Genomic DNA, 19634 nt, shown 5'->3' with positions numbered 1-19634 from the left:
TCTGATATCATTATTTATATTTTTAGGTTTTAAAATGAAGAAAAAAAAGAAAAAACAGATCAAAAGAATACTTGCTGCTTCTTTTTGTAATTCTGCTGTGTAAATTTAAAGCCAATTAACCCATAAAAAACAACTAAAACCTCCATTTGTTACATGTATTTTTTAAAAAACAAACTCTTGGTACTTTATAATATTTAGCCAGAGTTATTAAGAGCCAATGTGGAAGGTCCAAAGAGCCGCAGGTTGCACACCCGTGGTCCAGATATTCAAGTCTACTGTAGTGTAAACAGGTGTAATAGCTTGGTGCCGCTTTGAGAAGGACATTTATGCAAAGTGGACCCTGGAGAATAAATTTTTGCAAGAAGGATCTTGAAATGGATCACAGTGAATTTCCGGAGATTAAATTTGTGAGCAGCCAGATAGATTAGTTAAAATATGAAAATGGCTTTTGATTAACTCTGATGCCCAGCTGGATGTTAAATGTTACGAAGTCTGTTCATGGGAAACTCTGATTGTCTTAGCAAATTTTGAAATAAGCTATTTTATTGTCTTGCAAGGAATATATATATGTATGTATATATATTCAATTTTATTCAGTTCAATTAAATTTTATTTATATAGCGCCAATTCATGAAACATGTCATCTCAAGGCACTTTACAAAGTCAAATTCAATCATATTATACAGATTGGTCAAAATTTTCCTATATAAGGGAACCAGTTGATTGCTTCAAAGTCCCGACAAGCAGCATTCACTCCTGGAGAAGCATAGAGCCACAGGGAGAGTCGTCTGCATTGTACATGGCTTTGCAGCAATCCCTCATACTGAGCAAGCATGAAGCGACAGTGGAAAGAAAAACTCCCCATTAACGGGAAGGAAAACCTCCAGCAGAACCGGGCTCAGTATGAACGGTCATCTGCCTCGACCGACTGGGGTTACGGAAGACAGAACAGAGACACAACAAGAGAAACAAAAAAGCACAGAAGCAAACATTGATCTAGTAATCTGTTCTACATTAGATGGTAGTAGCGGGTGAGCCGTCTTCTCTGGATGATGTCACAGTTAACAGACCGCCAGACCAGGTGTACCTACTATGAAGAAAAAAGAGAGAGAGCAAAAAGTTAAAAAATGAAATGACGACAGTCATTTTAATGTAATGCAATGCAAAACTGGAGAACAATAGAAATCAGTAGAGCGAGAAAAATAGGCCCTGATGTCCTCCAGTAGCCTAAGCCTATAGCAGCATAACTATAGAGGTAGCTCAGAGTAACATGAGCCACTCTAACTATAAGCTTTGTTAAAAAGGAAAGTTTTAAGCCTAGTCTTAAAAGTAGACAGGGTGTCTGCCTCACGGACTAAAATTGGGAGTTGGTTCCACAGGAGAGGAGCCTGATAGCTGAAGGATCTGCCTCCCATTCTACTTTTAGAGACTCTAAGAACCACTGGCAGACCTGCAGTCTGAGAGCGAAGTGCTCTGTTAGGAACATACGGGGTAATCAGAGCTCTGATATATGATGGAGCTTGATTATCAAGGGCTTTATACGTTAGAAGGAGAATTTTAAATTATGTTCTTGATTTAACAGGAAGCAAATGAAGGGAAGCTAAAATTGGAGAAATATGATCCCTCTTGTTGATTTTCATCATAACTCTTGCTGCAGCATTTTGGATCAGCTGAAGGCTTTGAACTGCATTTTGTAGACTTCCTGATAGTAAAGAATTACAATAGTCCAGCCTTGAAGTAACAAATGCATGGACTAGTTTTTCAGCATCGCTCATGGACAGAATATTTCTAATTTTAATATATATAGCTTGCTCTGATTGTGTAGCTTTGATGAAAGTTACTGCACACAGTTTTGCAGTTTTGCGCCTCCTGGTAGTGTTTTTTTTTTTACTTCCACTATCTGATATCACTCTGTCATCACATGAGACTCATTCATAAACAGTCTCTATGTGGTGTGAACCTGCAGAGATCCTATTGGAGGCTTCAAAGTTCAAACTTCTCTCTGGTGCCTATGGCTAATGTGCAGAGACAGCTTCAGCAGCACCTTTCACTCTGTCACAGCCAGTGCGTTAGTTGTGATGTCATTAAATTACCTTTCAGCCTCGTCCTTGATGTCACATAACAAGCTCATTTACTTAAAATGTGTGTTTTCCAAGGCGGGACGAAGCATTGATCTGCCGTTCATTTAAGCTACAGCCTGCAGGATGGTAAGATGCTTTTATTATTATTATTAATAATAATATTATTATTATTATTGTTGTTGTAAAATACATTCTCATATTCAGTTCATTTATCATACTATAAATAAAGAAATTGCAAAATCAAATTAAACAAAAATCAAACTAAACAAAAATTCTTTAATTAGCAAATTGCCATTACCCATGGTGTCTTTGGGGTATGGTTTTGTGTTTTCCACTATAAATTTAGTTGGTTATCTTTTGTAAAGGAATAGCCTTCTATTTGATAGCTTTTATTAAAGCCCTTGTTAGTGAGTTGGGTAGTTGTCTCTCAAAATGTTTTAAATATTTTATATTTATTGTTAGACTTTAACCACAAACTTTCAACTTCCAGAAGTTAGATTTAAAGGAAATAATTATTGCATATGAAGTAAACATGTTGACATCTAGATATTTCAGTACATGTGCTACTTTAATGGTTGTACACAGTGTTTTCATCATCTACGCTACCCTTGCTTTAATCTTCATTGTTTTTTTTTACCTTTAACTCTAGCTTGTAACAAGATTTGGCAATTTATCCACAGTTGCAATTTATGTTATTAACTTAGGGTTGGGAAAAGTGAAACTCCACCTAGGAATCCCACAATATGTTACTTTTAATCCAAACCAGGGGTGTCCAAATTGTGGCTTGGGGGCCTTTTGTGGCCCCCTGACTGATTTTGTGGCCCCCCAGCACAGATGGTTGATGCAGGTGGAGACTATTTATTTTTGAGAAGGGCCAATTATTGCATACAAGTTTAAATCTTCTTCCAATTTGAAAATGTTTGGAGCAACACAAAGTATTCATCTTTTAATAATCACACTTTTTACATTCTGTTTAATTTCCCAGTAAATAGGACCAGATCTGTCCAATGACTTTTGCTCAAACGCAGACAATAAAACATCAAAATGTGGTTTTATATTAATTTCCTAAAATTTCCTAAATACAGCAACCGTTTTCAAAGACAGAACCAACTCCTTTTCCTATTGCTGAGAACAGACAACAGTTGTGACTTTTTTTTGTATTTTAATACAACTTATATGCAGAACCTTTTTCAACTTTTGGATCTACAATGATTGACACATCCATTTCCGGCAAAAAAAAAAAAAAAAAGAAAATCTAACTGATTTGATTAAATAAAATTTTGCATATCATATTTTTCAGAGTAGGTAAAAAAGAAAGTTCACATTGCTTATAATGTTTTGGTAGTTTTAGTTGTTTTTATATAGTATTTTTTTAGCCCTTGAGTACTTTGGAGTTGACCATTTTGGCGCATATGTTGAAAAGCTTGGACACCCCAATCTAAACTCATTCATTCATTTATTTTAATATTCTATGAAGCACTTTATAAACCAAAACGGTAACCAAAGTGCTCAACAGATGAAAAACAAATATGATAAAAAAAAAGAAGTATAACCAATTGGCAATAAAATGCAAGGCTGACAACATAAGCAATAAAATAAGCAATAAAAAGCAGATAAGAATCAGGGACTGGCCCAATGGTTGTGTCTCTGAAATGAAACGTCAGTTTAAAAAGATGATTATTTTTTTAAAAGTGATTTGAAATCATTTTAAGTTTCAGCAGACCTCACAGAATGAGGGAGACTGTTCCAGAAAGCACATTTTTTAAATGTTATTTTGGGTGTTACTCATATTTTAGCACTGCGCCCTGTAAGTAAAGTAATTTTAACAAAACAGTGGAGATGACTAATAACAAAATGCACTATATGTTTATGCAATTCATTTTTTTTACTACATAATATGAATGGACACCAGATAAAGGGTTAGTAACGTGAGGAACAGTTCGACCTTGAACGCTGACAATTTACTGCTTAATACGATCTTTCCCACTGCAGACTTTAACAATGTCTCTAAGAGCAACTCTACTTGTGGTTTCATTGGTTTCTCAGTGCTGCTCTGCTCCATATGTAAGTACAGGCTCACTTTTCTAAAAAAAAAAAAAAAAGTATTTTGCTGTCTAGAACTAATGACGTAAAACAAATCTCTAAATTTTCTTACCCAACCCCTCCACCTCCTCCTCCCAGACGATTAACTGGACCCCTCAGGCAATCTTATACCTAAAAGGAGCAAGTGAGACAAACATTTATTGCTGCAAAAGAAAAAAACAAAAATAAACAATAGATAGTTTCAAGTGAGAAAAACTCGCTAAATATTAATCTGTTGCAGAGGGACACCGATCAACCTTGGAGCGCAGCAGCAGAGAAGAGGACGTTCCCCGTTTAGGTGATGCTTTATTTCTTTATTTATCCTTTCAGAGGCACCGGTTTATAAAAAAATTACAAAAAAAACTTGTTTTGAAGACTGGTCAGATGGTGGGGAAAGTTAATCATAGTTAGCACATTAAAAAATCATTTCAGGAGATCATTTTCTTTTTATTTATGTATGTGCTGCAAACTGCAATTTAGCTCAGATTAAAAAAAAGTCTAATTATTTTTTAGGATATTTTTTTAATGACATAATGATCCATAAATTCATGTTCCTAAGTACATTGAACATTTGGCGAGCACAAATGTAAAATACTGTAACTCTTATTAAATTTTCACCTAAATATGTGATTCTGCTGTGATATCATCTGAGGGCGGGGCCTGGAGTTAGCAACAAGACATTAAAAAGAGCACATGCTAATATAACTAACTGAAGTTTTTCAATACTTCTCTTAAATTTGTGCATAAAAAATATGCACGCAGGACCAGAGGGGAGCCAGCAGCTATGTAGCATGTGGGCGGCTGCTGTGAAACTGCAGTTCAATTTATGAAGTCATACATTTTTCTTACTTTCCAAACATGTCTGTTTTGTGGCTTTTCAGTGAACTTTAATCAGATCCGCGATGAGCTGGGATTGTCTTCAGCTTCAGTCGTCCTATCGAAGCTCCGACAACGAGCTGCAGGAGAAGGTAAACCTTTGCGCTTCTTTTTCACGTCTGACAACCTTCTCGGCATTTAAAAGCCGTCTGTTCTTCTCTTTAGGTGGAGGCGGACCCGATATTCACCAGGACTGGAGCTTAAAACATCTGTGATTTTTGTTTCTTCCTGCTCCAGTTGTATTAGTTGACTCTTTCAACTCTCAAATGTACTTGTTGGTGTGAACAGTTCATGTGCAGTAAAGGACTCCTAAATAAACATCATTGTTTGGCCCCTGAATTTTAAAAATGTTAATTTGATAATGGTATGTGTTTGTTGGCAGAAAACTGGGCTTGGTTACCTTCGGTTGTGTTTGTTAAATAGTTGCAGGGTTGCAGCAGAAAAAGTGTGGAGTTTGATTTCGGAGTTTTCCAGATCTGAAAATGTTTGGGATAATAATATAAGCATTTGCAAAAAAAATGCTTTTGAAACTTTATCCTCTATCCCATTTTTAAATGTTATGCATGTCCTTTCTTTTTTGTTTCCTCCCTTCCTTTGTTCACCTCCCTCTGTGGCCTAGGAGCCTTTAATCACCAGTACCGAGCTTTTCAAATGAGCTTATTCTGACTAAGGATTCCTTGTGTCTTTCTTGTGCTTCTATTCTTCCATCTGAGCTTCCTGTCTGGGTTATGTTCATTCTTTTCTTCCTTTATTGTATCCTAACTCCATTGTGACCTTCCTTGTGTGCTTTTCTCCTTATTTCCGTCCAACCATATTTTAAAGCCCGTGCACTGTTGACACATCTGCCTTAAAGTCATAATGAACTACAGAGTTGTGTTTTTTAAAGCAAACCTTAAAGGGCTAAAAACTCTCGGCTGGTCAGTCTAGAGACGTCTTGAAATGTCTGGAGTTTTACCTGAAAAATATTTAGGAATCCTGTAATGAATATAAAATGGCTCCAGGCAAAGATTGCACCAGTCATGTATTAAGATGCTAAGTGATTATCACCAGCGTCGAGTCAAACATCATCACACTGTCATCGCTGATGACACTGAAGGAGTCATGTCTGGGTCGAACATGACGCTCCTCGCTCACATTCTCACACAGCGATGTGTCTCGGCAGCTGTGGCGTCTCTGCATTCGGGGCCAGTGAGTGGAGTTTGGCCCCACCTGACGTCGCTGTGGAGATCTATGTTCACAATAATCAGTAGGACATTATAGTTCTTTATCGAGTAATATTGTAAAAGAATTTTATTGTCCCTTACCAATAAAATTCTGCTATAAACATTTGTGTCTATATATCTAAGTCTGCCAGAAAAGTGACAAGCTCAGCAGGCTAAATCCTCCTGAGGCGCCTTGATATTGGGGCCATCCCCCCAACGTTTGTTTAAATAACAAACATCTGAAATGGCAGTGAACAAGCCCAACACGCTCTCTGTAGACAGCCGTGGGGCATAAATCCTGTGGCCCCAAGCTTGGATCATCCAATCAAAATGCTGGAAATGCACACGTTACATTTACGTTCCGCCGGATGGTGTGGGACCTTTTGGTGTTGGTTGACTTTGATGGTTCGTTGGAGGATTGATGTGAATCTTTTATGTTCAATAAATTAATAGTAGTAAACTTTTATTTGTAATTTAATGTATAGAAATTAAATTACATTTAGCTTGTGTTCGATTAATTTATCTGAGTAATTTAAAATTAGTTGCTGGTAATAGGTGTAATCTATCTATCTATCTATCTATCTATCTATATATATATATATATATATATATATATATATATATATATATATATATATATATATATATATATATATATATATATATACACACACATGTATATACACACATGTATATAAAAAAACTATTATATATAATAGTTTTTGTGCCCCACTTAATTTATCATGCCAGAGAAGGCACTGCTCGGCAACACTATGACATTAACACAGTTTATTTCATTTGTACCAATTAATAAGGGAAAGCACATGCCAGCAAACCTTTATTTTGCATCAAAGCAACTCTGGTCATTTCACCACAGCTGAAGTGTCAGAGCAAGTGCATCAAAACATTTCGATCTCTTTTTAACACCTTTGATCTCCTCTTCAACAATTATAGATGTTCGAACTGACACCTATGGCTAAATTTGAGAAGGATCTACACAGGAAGCAGCGAGTGAGGTGCAGAGAGTGCAACTGAAGGGTTTCCAGTAACCGCAGAAGGACCAGCCACCAGGAATATATTTTTGCGTCGCCCCCCCCATGGTTGGTTAGATGTCTCGCAGGTCCTTCTGGATGTCCCACAGAGTGCTGGCGCTACCCTGAAGTTGGGCCACCTCTTCATCTGTCAGGGTCATGTTGACTACGCTGGCCACGCCTCCACTGTTTAACACGCAGGGCAGACTCAGGTAAACCTCGTCACCGATCCCATACATGCCCTGTTGATACAGAAACATACACAATGATTGCCGATTCCAGCCTGGATCGATCAGAAAATCAATCAATTAATCAATCAATTAATCAGTCAGTCAGTCAGTCAGTCAATCAAAAGCAATAAATCAATAAATCAGCATTTTTATGCAAATAAGTGTGACACAAAGTGCTTGGCACAAGTTTAACATACTGTCAGACTTGAAGCAAGTTATATGAAATTCTAAAATTCTGCAAAAAATAGTAAAAAGAAATATTTAGACCAACACTGTGCTTTGAAAAAGTATTCATACCACTTGAAAACTCACGTTACAACCACACTCTTCGATGTGTTTTACTTAAGATTTTATGTTTATAGGTAGGATAAGAGCGAAATTTACGCTTTATGGCCTAAATGCAAAATGCTACGTTGGGCAGAAAACGAACTCAGCATGCCACACAGAATGCACCATCTTCACTAAAACACGGTGGTGGCAGCATGATGCTGTCATGATGCTTTTCTTCACCAGGAACAGGGAAGTTAGTGTGATGTGATGGGAAGATGGATGGAGTTAAGTTGGGAATTGCCGCTATATACATAAACTGAAGGGAATTTAAGAAGATAAGAACACCAAACTTGTTAAAGTCATTAAATAAATAAAATAGAAAGGAATAATACTTAATACATTCTTGTTAAAGTTCAATTAAAAGCCTGACTGATTGGATACAATATATATATATATATATATATATATATATATATATATATATATATATATATATATATATATATATGAAAATTGGATCAAAGTCAAAAAGTTCAGCAACAGTTTTAATAAAAAAAAAGATTAAGTGAATCTGTTAAATGTCAAAAACTGACCAAACATCCACATTTATAACAACCAGCAATACTAACTTCATCACGTGACAAGATAATAACTAACCCCTCAGTAAAAATTGGAGTTATCAAGTCTGCTGGCTGAGTATTCTTCAAGTTGTCAAAAACGATCAAAATATCAGATAATTTAAATTAATTAGATATCTGTTTTTATTCCCTTATAAAGTGAAGGGCTGAGAACTTGATTATATGATAGAGAGTACTAACATGTCAGAAAGGGTACAAAAAAGAGCTAAAGTCAAATACCAGCAGCTGCTGCAGAGTTGATGATATTGTTTCTCATAGGAAATGATATGTGTTTTCCGCTCAACTTAAACTGAGGGAGCTTTGGGAATTTATAATTACAAATTACAAAACCTTTGACTGATATACAAATCGCATAGACCTGAATGACTGTATAAATGAATGCATGTGTCCCTTACCTTCACCATGGTGGAGACGGGATGAATTCTGTTCATGTTCCTCATGAGGCTCTCGGTCAGGTCGGCCACACTCAGACCGATGGCCCAGTTGGTGTAACCCTTCAGTTTGATCACCTCATACGCGCTTAAAGACACAGACGTACACAGCTTTACATGCACAAAGGTTTAGACGTTACAAAATCTGGACCTGATGCTGTTGACTTGATTTTCAATACAAAGTGTAATCCCAAATTATAAAACCAACCGTTTTGTAAAACACATTTCCTCTTCTGAAACCAGCTTTAGGCAAGATGGTTCTAGGCACGATGCACATTTCTAAATTAAAGAAATGTTATTTTGATGTTTTTTTTATTTTTATGTAACGCTTGTAAATGAGTCAGAAAAAGTCATTCTTCATTTGATCAGAACAGCTATCTGAAGCCCTTCATATTTATTGGAACCCCTGGTAAGGATGTGCAAAAGCCTTAAATGAATTAATCCTTTATATAGAAGAAGTGCTCTCCTTAAAATAAAACTTTTGTGCTAAAAGAAAATTACTGTTTTTGTTCTCTTTCAAAATGAATGGTGCTAAAGTAGTTGCAGTGTTAATGATTGTCCAACTACTCATCCACTTTCTGTTTCCCCAGGGTATACGTGTGATTTTACAGATGCTTATTTCTCTAAGACACTCTTCAAAACAGGAAAGACAGGCAAACATACCATTCAGGTATTCTAAATTTGCCTTTATGTAAGACCAAGCCAGCAAATGCTGTCAAAATGTGGGTAGCATACACCTGTCCTGTCCTTATGTACAGTCTGAGCAATGGTTGAACAATTTCAAACAAGGATCCAAGTTTATCCCACAATTAAGAGAGATCAGGATGGTAAGGAGGATAAAGGAAATGTGTCCTGCTAAAAGTTATAAGAGAGAAAAGGAAGTCAAAAAATAGTAACAAAGGATTTTGATTGCTTAACTGGCTTATCAGCAACGTGTGGGTACTTAAATGAAAACTTCGGGAACAGTTTATCTACATCACTGCAGATCACCACTCGTCTTTGTTTCCTGTTTGAAGCATGAAATATTTAAAAAAAGTGCAAACCGGCTGCTAAATTGACCTCTAGCTTACCTGTCCACCACCATCTTGTGAGTTTCTTTCCAGTTCTCTTCATCGAAGTCTGTGCCGATGTTGGGGTTTAACGTCTGCAGGTTGACTCCCGCCACATTTGTGCCGCTCCATACAGGCACTGACATGCACACGTAAGGCAGTCATGAGGCAGTAAGTCGAAGGTGCCAACACAGCTAAAAGACAAAGACCCGGGTTCCTCACCACTTGTGTCTCCGTGTTCTCCCAGGATCCACCCGTTAAAGCTACTGGAGTGGATCCCAAGTTTGTCCGCCATCAGGAAGCGGAAACGGGCCGAGTCTAAGTTGGTGCCACTGCCAATGACGCGGTGCATGGGAAGGCCGCTCAGTTTCCAGGTCACGTAGGTCAGAACATCAACTGTTGAAAAGATTTTATCAGCACTGAAAATGAAAACTGCATCTTCATCTGTATGAGGAAGAGCGGCCTTCTATCTAAGGGAGTGGTAGACGTGCCTGGGTTGGAAACAACAATGATGATACAGTCAGGGCTGTATCGTACAATCTGGGGGATGATGTGCTTGAATATGTTGACGTTTCTCTGTACAAGGTTCAGCCGGCTCTCGCCCTCCTGCTGACGGACTCCGGCTGTGACCACAACGATGCGAGAGTTTGCGGTGACTGAGTAGTCTGAAAAAGAGAAAAGAGAAGTCAATAAGTGGTGATGAAAAACAGTTTACAATTTTAGGATTTCAATGTGTGTATTTGCACCTACAAATAGAAGCTAGCTTTTTCATAATGTTGACAGTGATGTCTTATAGACATTACAAAGCAAACTGTTGCCCCTCACTAAACTTCACCTCTCCACTGTTCAGTGTTTTATCATCACTGCCCAGTGAGTCTTGGTACGTCATTAATAATCGTAACGCTTTGACTCCAAAGGTATCATTTTTGATACAAATATTTCTGAGACCTCTACCTCTTCAACAAAGTCTATATTTGTCTGAACACACAGTTTAAAACATAAATAAAAATATATTTTACAGACCCTATATAAAATGCAGAAAACACAAGGAAGATGTATTTTTTGGTCTAATGTATCAATTACGATAGAAAGAAATGTTGAAAGCCTGATGTTTTATTTTTTATTTTTTAAAGTGATCAAAAAAGATTTGCGTTTCTTAAAAATGTGAAGTTTTCTCACAATTACCTGTGTCAGGATTTAAAGGGTCAATTAGCTGGTCTGGGCTAAATTTGGCAGTGTTAGCAGATTAAAGAGCAAAGGACCGAGAACACATCCCTGAGGATGCCCTTTACCCGGTTTAATACTAAGCAATATATTCATGCATTATACTTGTTTTACATATTTGCTTTATATTTGAGTCGTGACATTTCAAAATTCACTCTCCCTTTGGGAATTTGAGCCAGAATAGATTGTTCCATGTTAACACGGCGCTTAGTTGTTTGAAAGGTTAATAATCAATAGAAACCTATGGGTGTTGTTCTTCAAAAGCTGGGAAACGAAGGTTTGCAGGTTTTGTGCAATAACTCAAACGTGGACAAATTAAAAGAATAGGCAAACTATAGAGAGTCCAGACAAGGTGGCAGTCGGGCTGTAATGTTCCCACGATTAGTGTTCTAGCTGATGAAAAGTTCAGTACAAAGATGAATCAGCAGCAGCATTAGGTGTTTTGTCTTCTATGTATTGTTTTTTTTTCTTCTTCAGAAATACACTTACCTTTATCTGCAACTATTTTGGGGGTTTTAAGGAAAAGGCTGCCGTGCTGCAGATCCATCATCTCTCCTTTCAGCTTGTCCTCTACCACGTCCACCAGGGCCAGCTCATCGGCCAGCTCCTGCGGAACAGCAGTGGAAAAAAACATCAACACGACTGCCGTTCAGGGGAATTGCAATTATGTAGCAAGGCATGGTCAAGCTATTTATTTACAAGTTCCAACGTTTGGTTAACTTTTTCAGCACAAATAGCCAGCATCTTGGAAAAGGTTTTTGCCATGGCCCTGGAACCTTTAATCACATCACAACAGGGGTGTCCAAAGTGCGGCCCGGGGGCCTATTTTGGCCCCTGGACTGATTTTGTGCAATTCAAGCGTGACACAAAACAGGCCGGGTAGCACAGTTGGTTGATGCAGATGGTGACTTCTGGTTTTCATTTAGGGCACATTTATTCCCAAGAGATTAAAATCTTTTTACATTGGAAAATATCAGGGACAACACAGAATACCGGTAGTTGTCTTTTAATAACCAATTTATATTTTTCTTGCATAAGTAGGACCGTATCTACCCACTGACTTCTACTCAAAATCTGACTTTGGTGACTCCAAATCTTATTTTTTTTAATTCATTTATCAATCATGGCTAAATATAGCTAGCGTTTTTAGGAATGTAGTTACCCAAACATTATTTTATTACTACATTTTCCCCCATTTTTTTTAATAAAGCACAAAACAGTTTGCATAAGGTAATAAGGTAAAAGGAAGAAGTCCTGTTTAAGTTTTAGATCTACATTGATTTACGTCTCTTTCGTACCAAAATCGGAGTATTTATTTATTTAATTAAAATATTAAATGCTTAGCTTATTGTCAAGCAGGAAAAACAAAAATAACAATCACATTTTTTGTAATCTTAGTTAAAAAAATGTTTTTTTGAAACCACTGAATTTCTACATCAAACTTTGATTTGTTTTACTGGGATTTTGTGAGCTAGACCAACACAAAATAGTGCGTTATTTGGCACTGGACAGGAAGCATTTTACTATGATTCCCCTTAATAAAATCCAGTTTAGAATATAATTTATTGATGGGATAAATATTAATTGCATGCTCAACAAATCTTTCATGTAAGAAAGACAAAAATCTGTTATTTCTAAAACACCATAATGGGGCCTGTTTGCAGTCTGGCACAAGGTCATCTGAGGACACAGCAAACATGTAGAAGAAGGAGATCGGCGATAAGATCAAAATGTGAAATTTCAGGCCTAGACACAAAACGCTATAATTAGCACACCAGACAGAAGGCACCATCTTTTCTTTTCTTTCAGAATCACTTTCAAGGTTTTACTTTTGGTTTTGAAATTGTCACATGGTCTGGCACTTTCATACCTAACCAAAACTTTGGGCCGACACAATCCTCGTAGGTCGCTGAGATCTGAAAACCAGATCCTCTTTCATGTTCCGAGGACTAAACTGGTTAGAGAAGGAGACCGAGCTTTTCCAGCTGGACCTCCTAAAATTGTGGAAGTCTCCCAATGTCTATAAGGTCTGCCAGAAGCCTGGGTGACTTTTAATTTCTTTTAAAAACTCATCTCTTTTCTTTAGCTTTTAATGCTGGGGAGCTGGAGCATTAGACCAGTTTTAATCTTTGTTTTTGTTTTTATTGCTTTATTTGAACCTGTGACATTTAGTTTTTTTTTAGTTTTTGAATATTTTACCTGTGAAGCACTGTGGTCATTTTGTTGTGTGTAATTGTGCTGCATTTCATGCTTTAAACAGGAGACAATGATTGATTATCTGCAAAACATAGTGGTGGAAGCATCAGACTGAGGGGACAATGGATGCAGCTGAATACAGGGCAATCACGGAAGAAAACCCATTAGAGGCAGGAAATGACCTCAACAGGGTGTCAATCCACCTCCTGGCACAACAACGACTCCAAACATTCACCCAGATCTACAGTAGACTGTTGAAAACTGATGCTCCCCATTCGGTCTGCTTGGGCTTCAGCTATTTTGCAAAGATCAAACATGCCATCTAGACGTGCTGGTGAAGCTCGTAAAGACGGCCCCACTAAAACGCACGAGTTTAAATGCAGAGAAACTTGGCTCTGCAAATGGTCTACTCAGGTGGACTGATGCAGGCCACACTTTACAGATTTCTTTGTGGAAAAACTGTTCAAAACTGTGTATTATTTTTTCTTCTACTTTACAATTATACCCTACTTTACGTCAAATGTATCACAGAAACTCCCAAAAAGTTATAAATCAGTTTGTGTTTGCAATCTGACAAACTGTAAAAAAAAAATCATCACTATGTATGAATACTTATGTAAAGGGAAAAAGTATGCCTCTAGATGTCACTCCATTCTATAATCTAGAAGTTTTAGACAAACCTTACTCAGACTCCAAAAAGATACACGAGCCAACGAGAGATCAGTTATTCTATATTTAGGGTCACAGTTTCTGCTCTACTTACTATTATTAGGGTGTAACTGCCCCATTTTAGACAGTGCAAAAAACAACAACAACAGGTTGACATAATTCAGGAGAAAGTGCGTGTAAGCCACCTCCTTTCCTGACAATCGGAGATAGAGGGGATGAGATCTAGATCAGAAGCCAAGAGATCAGTAATCTGTTGTCAATCCAGGAGGATTCAGGGAATTACCCCATACTGTGACCGAAGCAGGCAGCAAGGGGGTATATCTTGTGTAAAGGCGTAAACACTGGAAATCTTACCCTGAGCAGGATGCTGACAGCGCAGGCCATGCCAACCTGACCCACGCCCACTACTGTCACTTTATTCCTGGGCGGCTCTGGGGGGCCGCTGATCAGTGGGGTGATCAGCTTGTGGAGGACTGAAGCCATTCTCAGTGCTGAAATATGTAAACCAAACAAAAAAAGAAACAGTTCACGGTCAGGCTGGATGTTAAACATTTCAAAGAGACGCGCCGTGCCCCGCATGCTGCCATGCTGCACGTTCAAACTTCAGAAATACTGCAGGCTGCCAACGTGTAGCGGGATCAAGAATTAAGCCTGGCATTTATCTCTGCATCGTTCCCTTTTTTTGTACATCTAAATCCAATAAGCCGACAGAAGAAAACCACGCTTCCTGAGCTCTGTCCCGCACATGATTTGTCAGCAGAGTTCACCTTGAAACGACACGCGGTCAGACACAGAAACAGCAGCGATACTTGCTTTGTTCGGCGACGTTCCGAGCTGCAAGGTATAAATACCACCATGTGATCAGCATGGCAGACTGATGGGATAGCTGATGTGCTTCTTTCGCTTAGAGCTGCATCAACTACGCCTCCCACAGTTATGGCTGTGCAGTCCAGAAAGTCGAGGCAGGTATCCGGTCGGCTGCAGCAGCAGCAGCAGCAGCAGCAGCAGCAGGGTAGAGAACATGTGACTCCGGGATGGATGGAGGAGCTCTGAGCGGCACAGATCTCCTCTCTCCTCCTCTCCCTGAGCTCTCCTGCTCTCATGGAGGATGGAGCACTATAATCTCACTGACTGCAGACTGCTAAAGGAGTTACTTTAATCCCTTAACACTGCTTCCATCTGCTGCACCTGCACTACCCAGGAACCTTGGCTTTCCCAGTAATAAGGAGTAATAAGGGGTTCACGAAGGGAAAACCCGTGCAAATAAAACATGTACCTCCAGAAAAAGCTTTTTAAAAAATCACAATTATCTCTTTGAGCCATTCATAGTTTCAGATTTTATCATCTAAGATATAACCGTTCTGAATTAGGCACAGTCAGAGATTTGCAAAGATATCTATATACAGTTGAAATCAGATTTATGCATACACTGTATTGATACCTGTTTCCCCCTCACCATCTGGTGTTTAAATCAGACTATATATATATATATATATATATATATATATATATATATATATATATATATATATATATATATATATATATATATCCCCATTCAGTTCAGCAGGGATTAGCAAAGCTATATCTGTTTGCTAAATGTCTAAAATAATGAGAGACAGAGATTTTGTAAAACATTCTACCAATTCAGAAGTTGGCATACGTTTCTGTAGTGTATGGTAGTATCACGAAATTGCTGTAAGTTTCCACCTCAGTACTTTCCACATTATGCTATCTATTTTGTAAAATGCACCGGTCCCTCCTGCAGCAAAACACAGGCTTAGCACAATGCTAATACCCCCCCCCCCCCCCCCGCCCCCCCCCGTTTCTTTACAGTTGAGATGATATTCAGGGTCGCAAGTGTCTGTCCCTTTCCTCAAAATATAACAACGGACATTACTGGCAAATACTTCCGGCTTATTTTCATCCAACTAAAGAACATGTCTCCAAAATTGAGTCCTTTTGCAAACTGTAATCTCTCTCTCTCTTTTTTTTATTTTGCGTTTTTTGGAGTTATGGCTTCTTCCTCTGTTAGTGGGCTTTCAGCCCATATCAATGCAAGACTGGTTTCATTGTGGATGATGACGATCCCTTATCAGAGCCAACCATCATCCATACAAGGTCTCTTGGTTTTGTTTTGGGGTAGAAGCGTTTTGTGTCAAAACATATAATTTCTTAGACAAAAGATCTGTTTCCTCCCTGAATAATGTGATGGGTTGGCATAGCGTGCGTTTGACACTTTCTTGTAAATGTTTGAACAAATTAGGGGCGACACCTTAAGGCATCTGAAAGTTGTGCCCACAGGTAACCAGACTTTTGGTCCACATGTCTCTTCTGGATTTGGCTAAATTCTTGGATTTTTTTCTATCTTGGTGTCACACAAGGATGCAGTGAGTTTGTCTTAAAGTACATCCACAGGTGTGACTCCAGCTAACTCAAATGTGACCTATCAGAAGCTTCCAAAGCCATGACATCTTCATCTGGGCTTCCCCAAATTCCCAAATGATTTAAAAGCATAGTTTACTTTGGACAACAACTATAGAACTAATGACCATCCATCTTCTAACATGTCTATTCCTTGTGGGGTCGCGAGGGTTGCTGGTGCCTATCTCCAGCGTTCACTGGGCGAGAGGCGGGGTACAACCTGGACATGTTGCCAGTCTGTCACAGGGCAACACAGAGACAGACAGGACAAACAACCATTCTCGCACACACTCACACCTAAAGAGAATTTAGAGAGGCCAATTAACCTATCAGTCATGTGGTAGGAAGCCGGAGTACCTGGAGAAAACCCACGCATGCACAGGGAAAACATGCAAACTCCATGCAGAAAGAGCCAGGGCAAGGGTAGGACTTGAACCCAGGGCCTTCTTGCTGCATGGCAACGCTACCCACTGCGCCACTGTGCAGGTCTTGTATAGCGCTTCAACTAGTCTGACGACCATCAAAGCACTTCACACTACAGTTTAGTCATTCACCCATTCACACACACACACATTCACACCCTAACGGTGGTGAGCTATGTTAGTAGCCACAGCTGCCCAAGGGCAGACTGACAGAGACACACTGCAAAAAGAGAACTAAAATTAAGTAAAATTTTCTTAAAATTACTATATTTTTCCTTGATTTGAGCAGCTAAATAAGATTATTTGCCAATGGAATGAGAATTTATACCCCTAAAATAAGATAATTAGACATCCTGCACTTAAAAAAATAAGATGATGGAGATTAATTGTTCTTATTTTAAGTATAAAATCTTATTCCTTTGGCAAATAGTCTGATTTACCAGCTCAAATCAATGAAAAATACATTCATTTTAAGAGGATTTTACCTACTTTTAGTTCCCTTTTTGCAGTGAAAGGCTGCCATACATCAGCGCCACCAGGCCCTCTGACCACCACCTGCAGGCAATGTGGGTGAAGTGTCTTTCCCAAGGACGCAACGACTGAGACGGTCAGATTGCAGGACGAACTCCCTAACGCCCCAAAATAACAGAAATCTTCCTGACTGACTGAATAGTCAATCCTACCGCTTCTCATTGTACTGTGTGCAGAAATATTAGGCAAATGGGTATTTTGATTATATGGTTATATTTAAGGAATGTTAAGGGAGGGGTCATTTAATCCTTGTGAATGATTCACCTGTAACAAAAGTCACCGTAAAACTCGCCATTTCAGCTACTAGTTGCTGTCTAATGTTCTCATAGCCTATGCTAGCATAACTGGCTACTACAGCTAAATATGGATCACTCATTTTTAGTCTGTTGAGTTTAGTTGTGTATCACTGTATATCGCTATGAGAAAGTTGACTGCTCCCATCCATTACTCTATTTAATTTCTGTGCTTCCTGATGCTGCCAATATGGCGGCGCAAACCAAATTGGTAACGTGACGTCCGGAGGTCTACAGATGGAGGCAGAAACAATGCAATGTCCAGCTGGCTGTAAGACTGTGAACACTGCAAAAATAGACCTAAAAATATTTTTGTTTCTTGAAATTAAAGTATTTTTCCCTGATTTGAGCAGGTAAATAGGACTATTTGCCAATGGAATAAGATTTCTGCACTTAAAATAGGAAGAGTTCAGCTCTATCATCTTATTTCAAGCGCAGTATATCTAATTATCTTATTTTAGGGGTAAAAATACTCATTCCATTGGCAAATAATCTTATTTACCTGCTCAAATCAAGGGCAAGTACATTCATTTCAAGAGAATGTTACTTATTTTTAGTTCTCTTTTTGCCGTGAACCTGTCCATTCATTGTAACCGAGTAACTCTGGATTACTCCTGAACAGGGTGGCACACTTCAAGCACGTAAACATGAGCTGGTATTTACGTGGCTTAGCACCAAGGTCAGGAGGAAGAACAGCAGCTCAGGCCCTTCACAATAAAAGCATGTGGTCATTTCCAACAATACCAGACATGTTTCGAGTCTCACAGGGACACGTTAAGTCATTCATACAGTGGTAATGCAGAAAACGTCACCTGAACTCCTAATTACGTTTATACAGATGCTAATTTAAAAGGAGGTGTATTAAAGTAATTTAAACATACTCGAGGCATACCAGTGTCATCTTTCATAACTTATATATAATACAGGACAGAAAAAGAAAAATGTTTAAAAACATAAAGCAAAACCTTTGTTTTAAAGGTATACAAAGTCAATTTTTAGACCATAGATGCTATTTTCTTTATAACTACTTGTAGACCTGAAAAACAGTTTGCAGATCAGGAATAATAACACACAGTAAAATGACACCTGATCTACTTAAACACAATATACTACTGGCTGTAAACATGTTCTACCTTGTAGAATCAACCGTGAACACACCCAATTATGCATTTGAACAAAGAGATGATTGAAAACAGCCCCAAACCACAAGATAGTGCAAACAGCAAAAAAAAAAAAAAAAGAAAAAAAAAAGAAGAGAGAATAAAGGGCCAAGCATGTTGCACTCAAATGTCACTCACAAAAAAAAAAAAATCTTGGCTGTAAATAATATCAGGCTAAAATGATTGGCCAGATTGTTCGAATCAATATAACACAAATAAATAGTTTTCACCTTTTGTCTGGATGTCCGGTGTACGTGAGGTGAAGCTGACCGCCTTCTCTCCGCAGCAACAGGAGGATCCACTGTGGACGTGCCGTACTCTCTACCTGCCTGCTGTCAGCCTGCAGCCTCCTGGATTTATCCCACTAAGCCTCTCCGTCTCCTTGAGAGTCTCACTTCGCCGCTTTAGCGGGTCACCCCCAGCTATGCAGAATAACATTCACCGTGTCTTTTCTGCTGAAACGTTGAGAGAAAAAACAGCTTTAAAAGCTAAAGCAGTCACAACGGCGTGTGTTAAAGAAATGTGAATGTAATCATTTTCTTTTTATTAAGGAATGTTCTACTGTTTTAACTTCACACAGGAAGAAACAGATGTTTCTCCCAGAGAAGGAATGTCTTGCTGTATATCATAATCCTACACCTCTTTGCGTGCCAACCCCATGTTGTAAAATCCCCCTTGCCTTTTCTTTTCTTGCCACGGTGTGAACTCCTGACTCCTTTTGCCCCTTCTTTGATGTCTGATAATAAAGGCAAAGAGACAGAGGTAACCAGGGCAGTCAAGCTTGTGATAGAACAGGCCTCATGCTCCTGGTTCTTCTGCCCTCTT

The 19634-nt window shown here is 38.5% G+C and overlaps 2 protein-coding genes across 2 annotated transcripts; one reads left to right on the top strand and one right to left on the bottom strand.

Moving 5' to 3' along the window:
- The first annotated feature begins 3712 nt into the window (after positions 1-3712).
- LOC118566208 (spexin-like) lies at positions 3713-5357 on the top strand. The gene is made up of 5 exons (XM_036147632.1): positions 3713-4145; positions 4263-4308; positions 4405-4461; positions 5045-5131; positions 5205-5357. Exons 1-5 carry the CDS (start codon positions 4083-4085, stop codon positions 5252-5254), a joined length of 303 nt encoding a protein of 100 aa, XP_036003525.1. The 5' UTR covers positions 3713-4082; the 3' UTR covers positions 5255-5357.
- A 1709-nt stretch (positions 5358-7066) lies between these two features.
- On the bottom strand, positions 7067-14957 carry ldhbb (lactate dehydrogenase Bb; the record flags this gene model as incomplete). The annotated part of the gene is given in 8 exon segments (XM_036147622.1): positions 7067-7514; positions 8806-8929; positions 9912-10029; positions 10113-10286; positions 10382-10555; positions 11604-11721; positions 14334-14470; positions 14793-14957. Coding segments are annotated over 8 exon segments (1068 nt in total). The 3' UTR covers positions 7067-7346.
- Positions 14958-19634: the final 4677 nt, after the last annotated feature.

The sequence above is a fragment of the Fundulus heteroclitus genome, chromosome 2 (assembly GCF_011125445.2).
Source record: "Fundulus heteroclitus isolate FHET01 chromosome 2, MU-UCD_Fhet_4.1, whole genome shotgun sequence".
Lineage (NCBI taxonomy): Eukaryota > Metazoa > Chordata > Actinopteri > Cyprinodontiformes > Fundulidae > Fundulus > Fundulus heteroclitus.
Note: the sequence above shows the minus strand (reverse complement) of the source record. Positions and strands in the feature narration are given on the sequence as shown.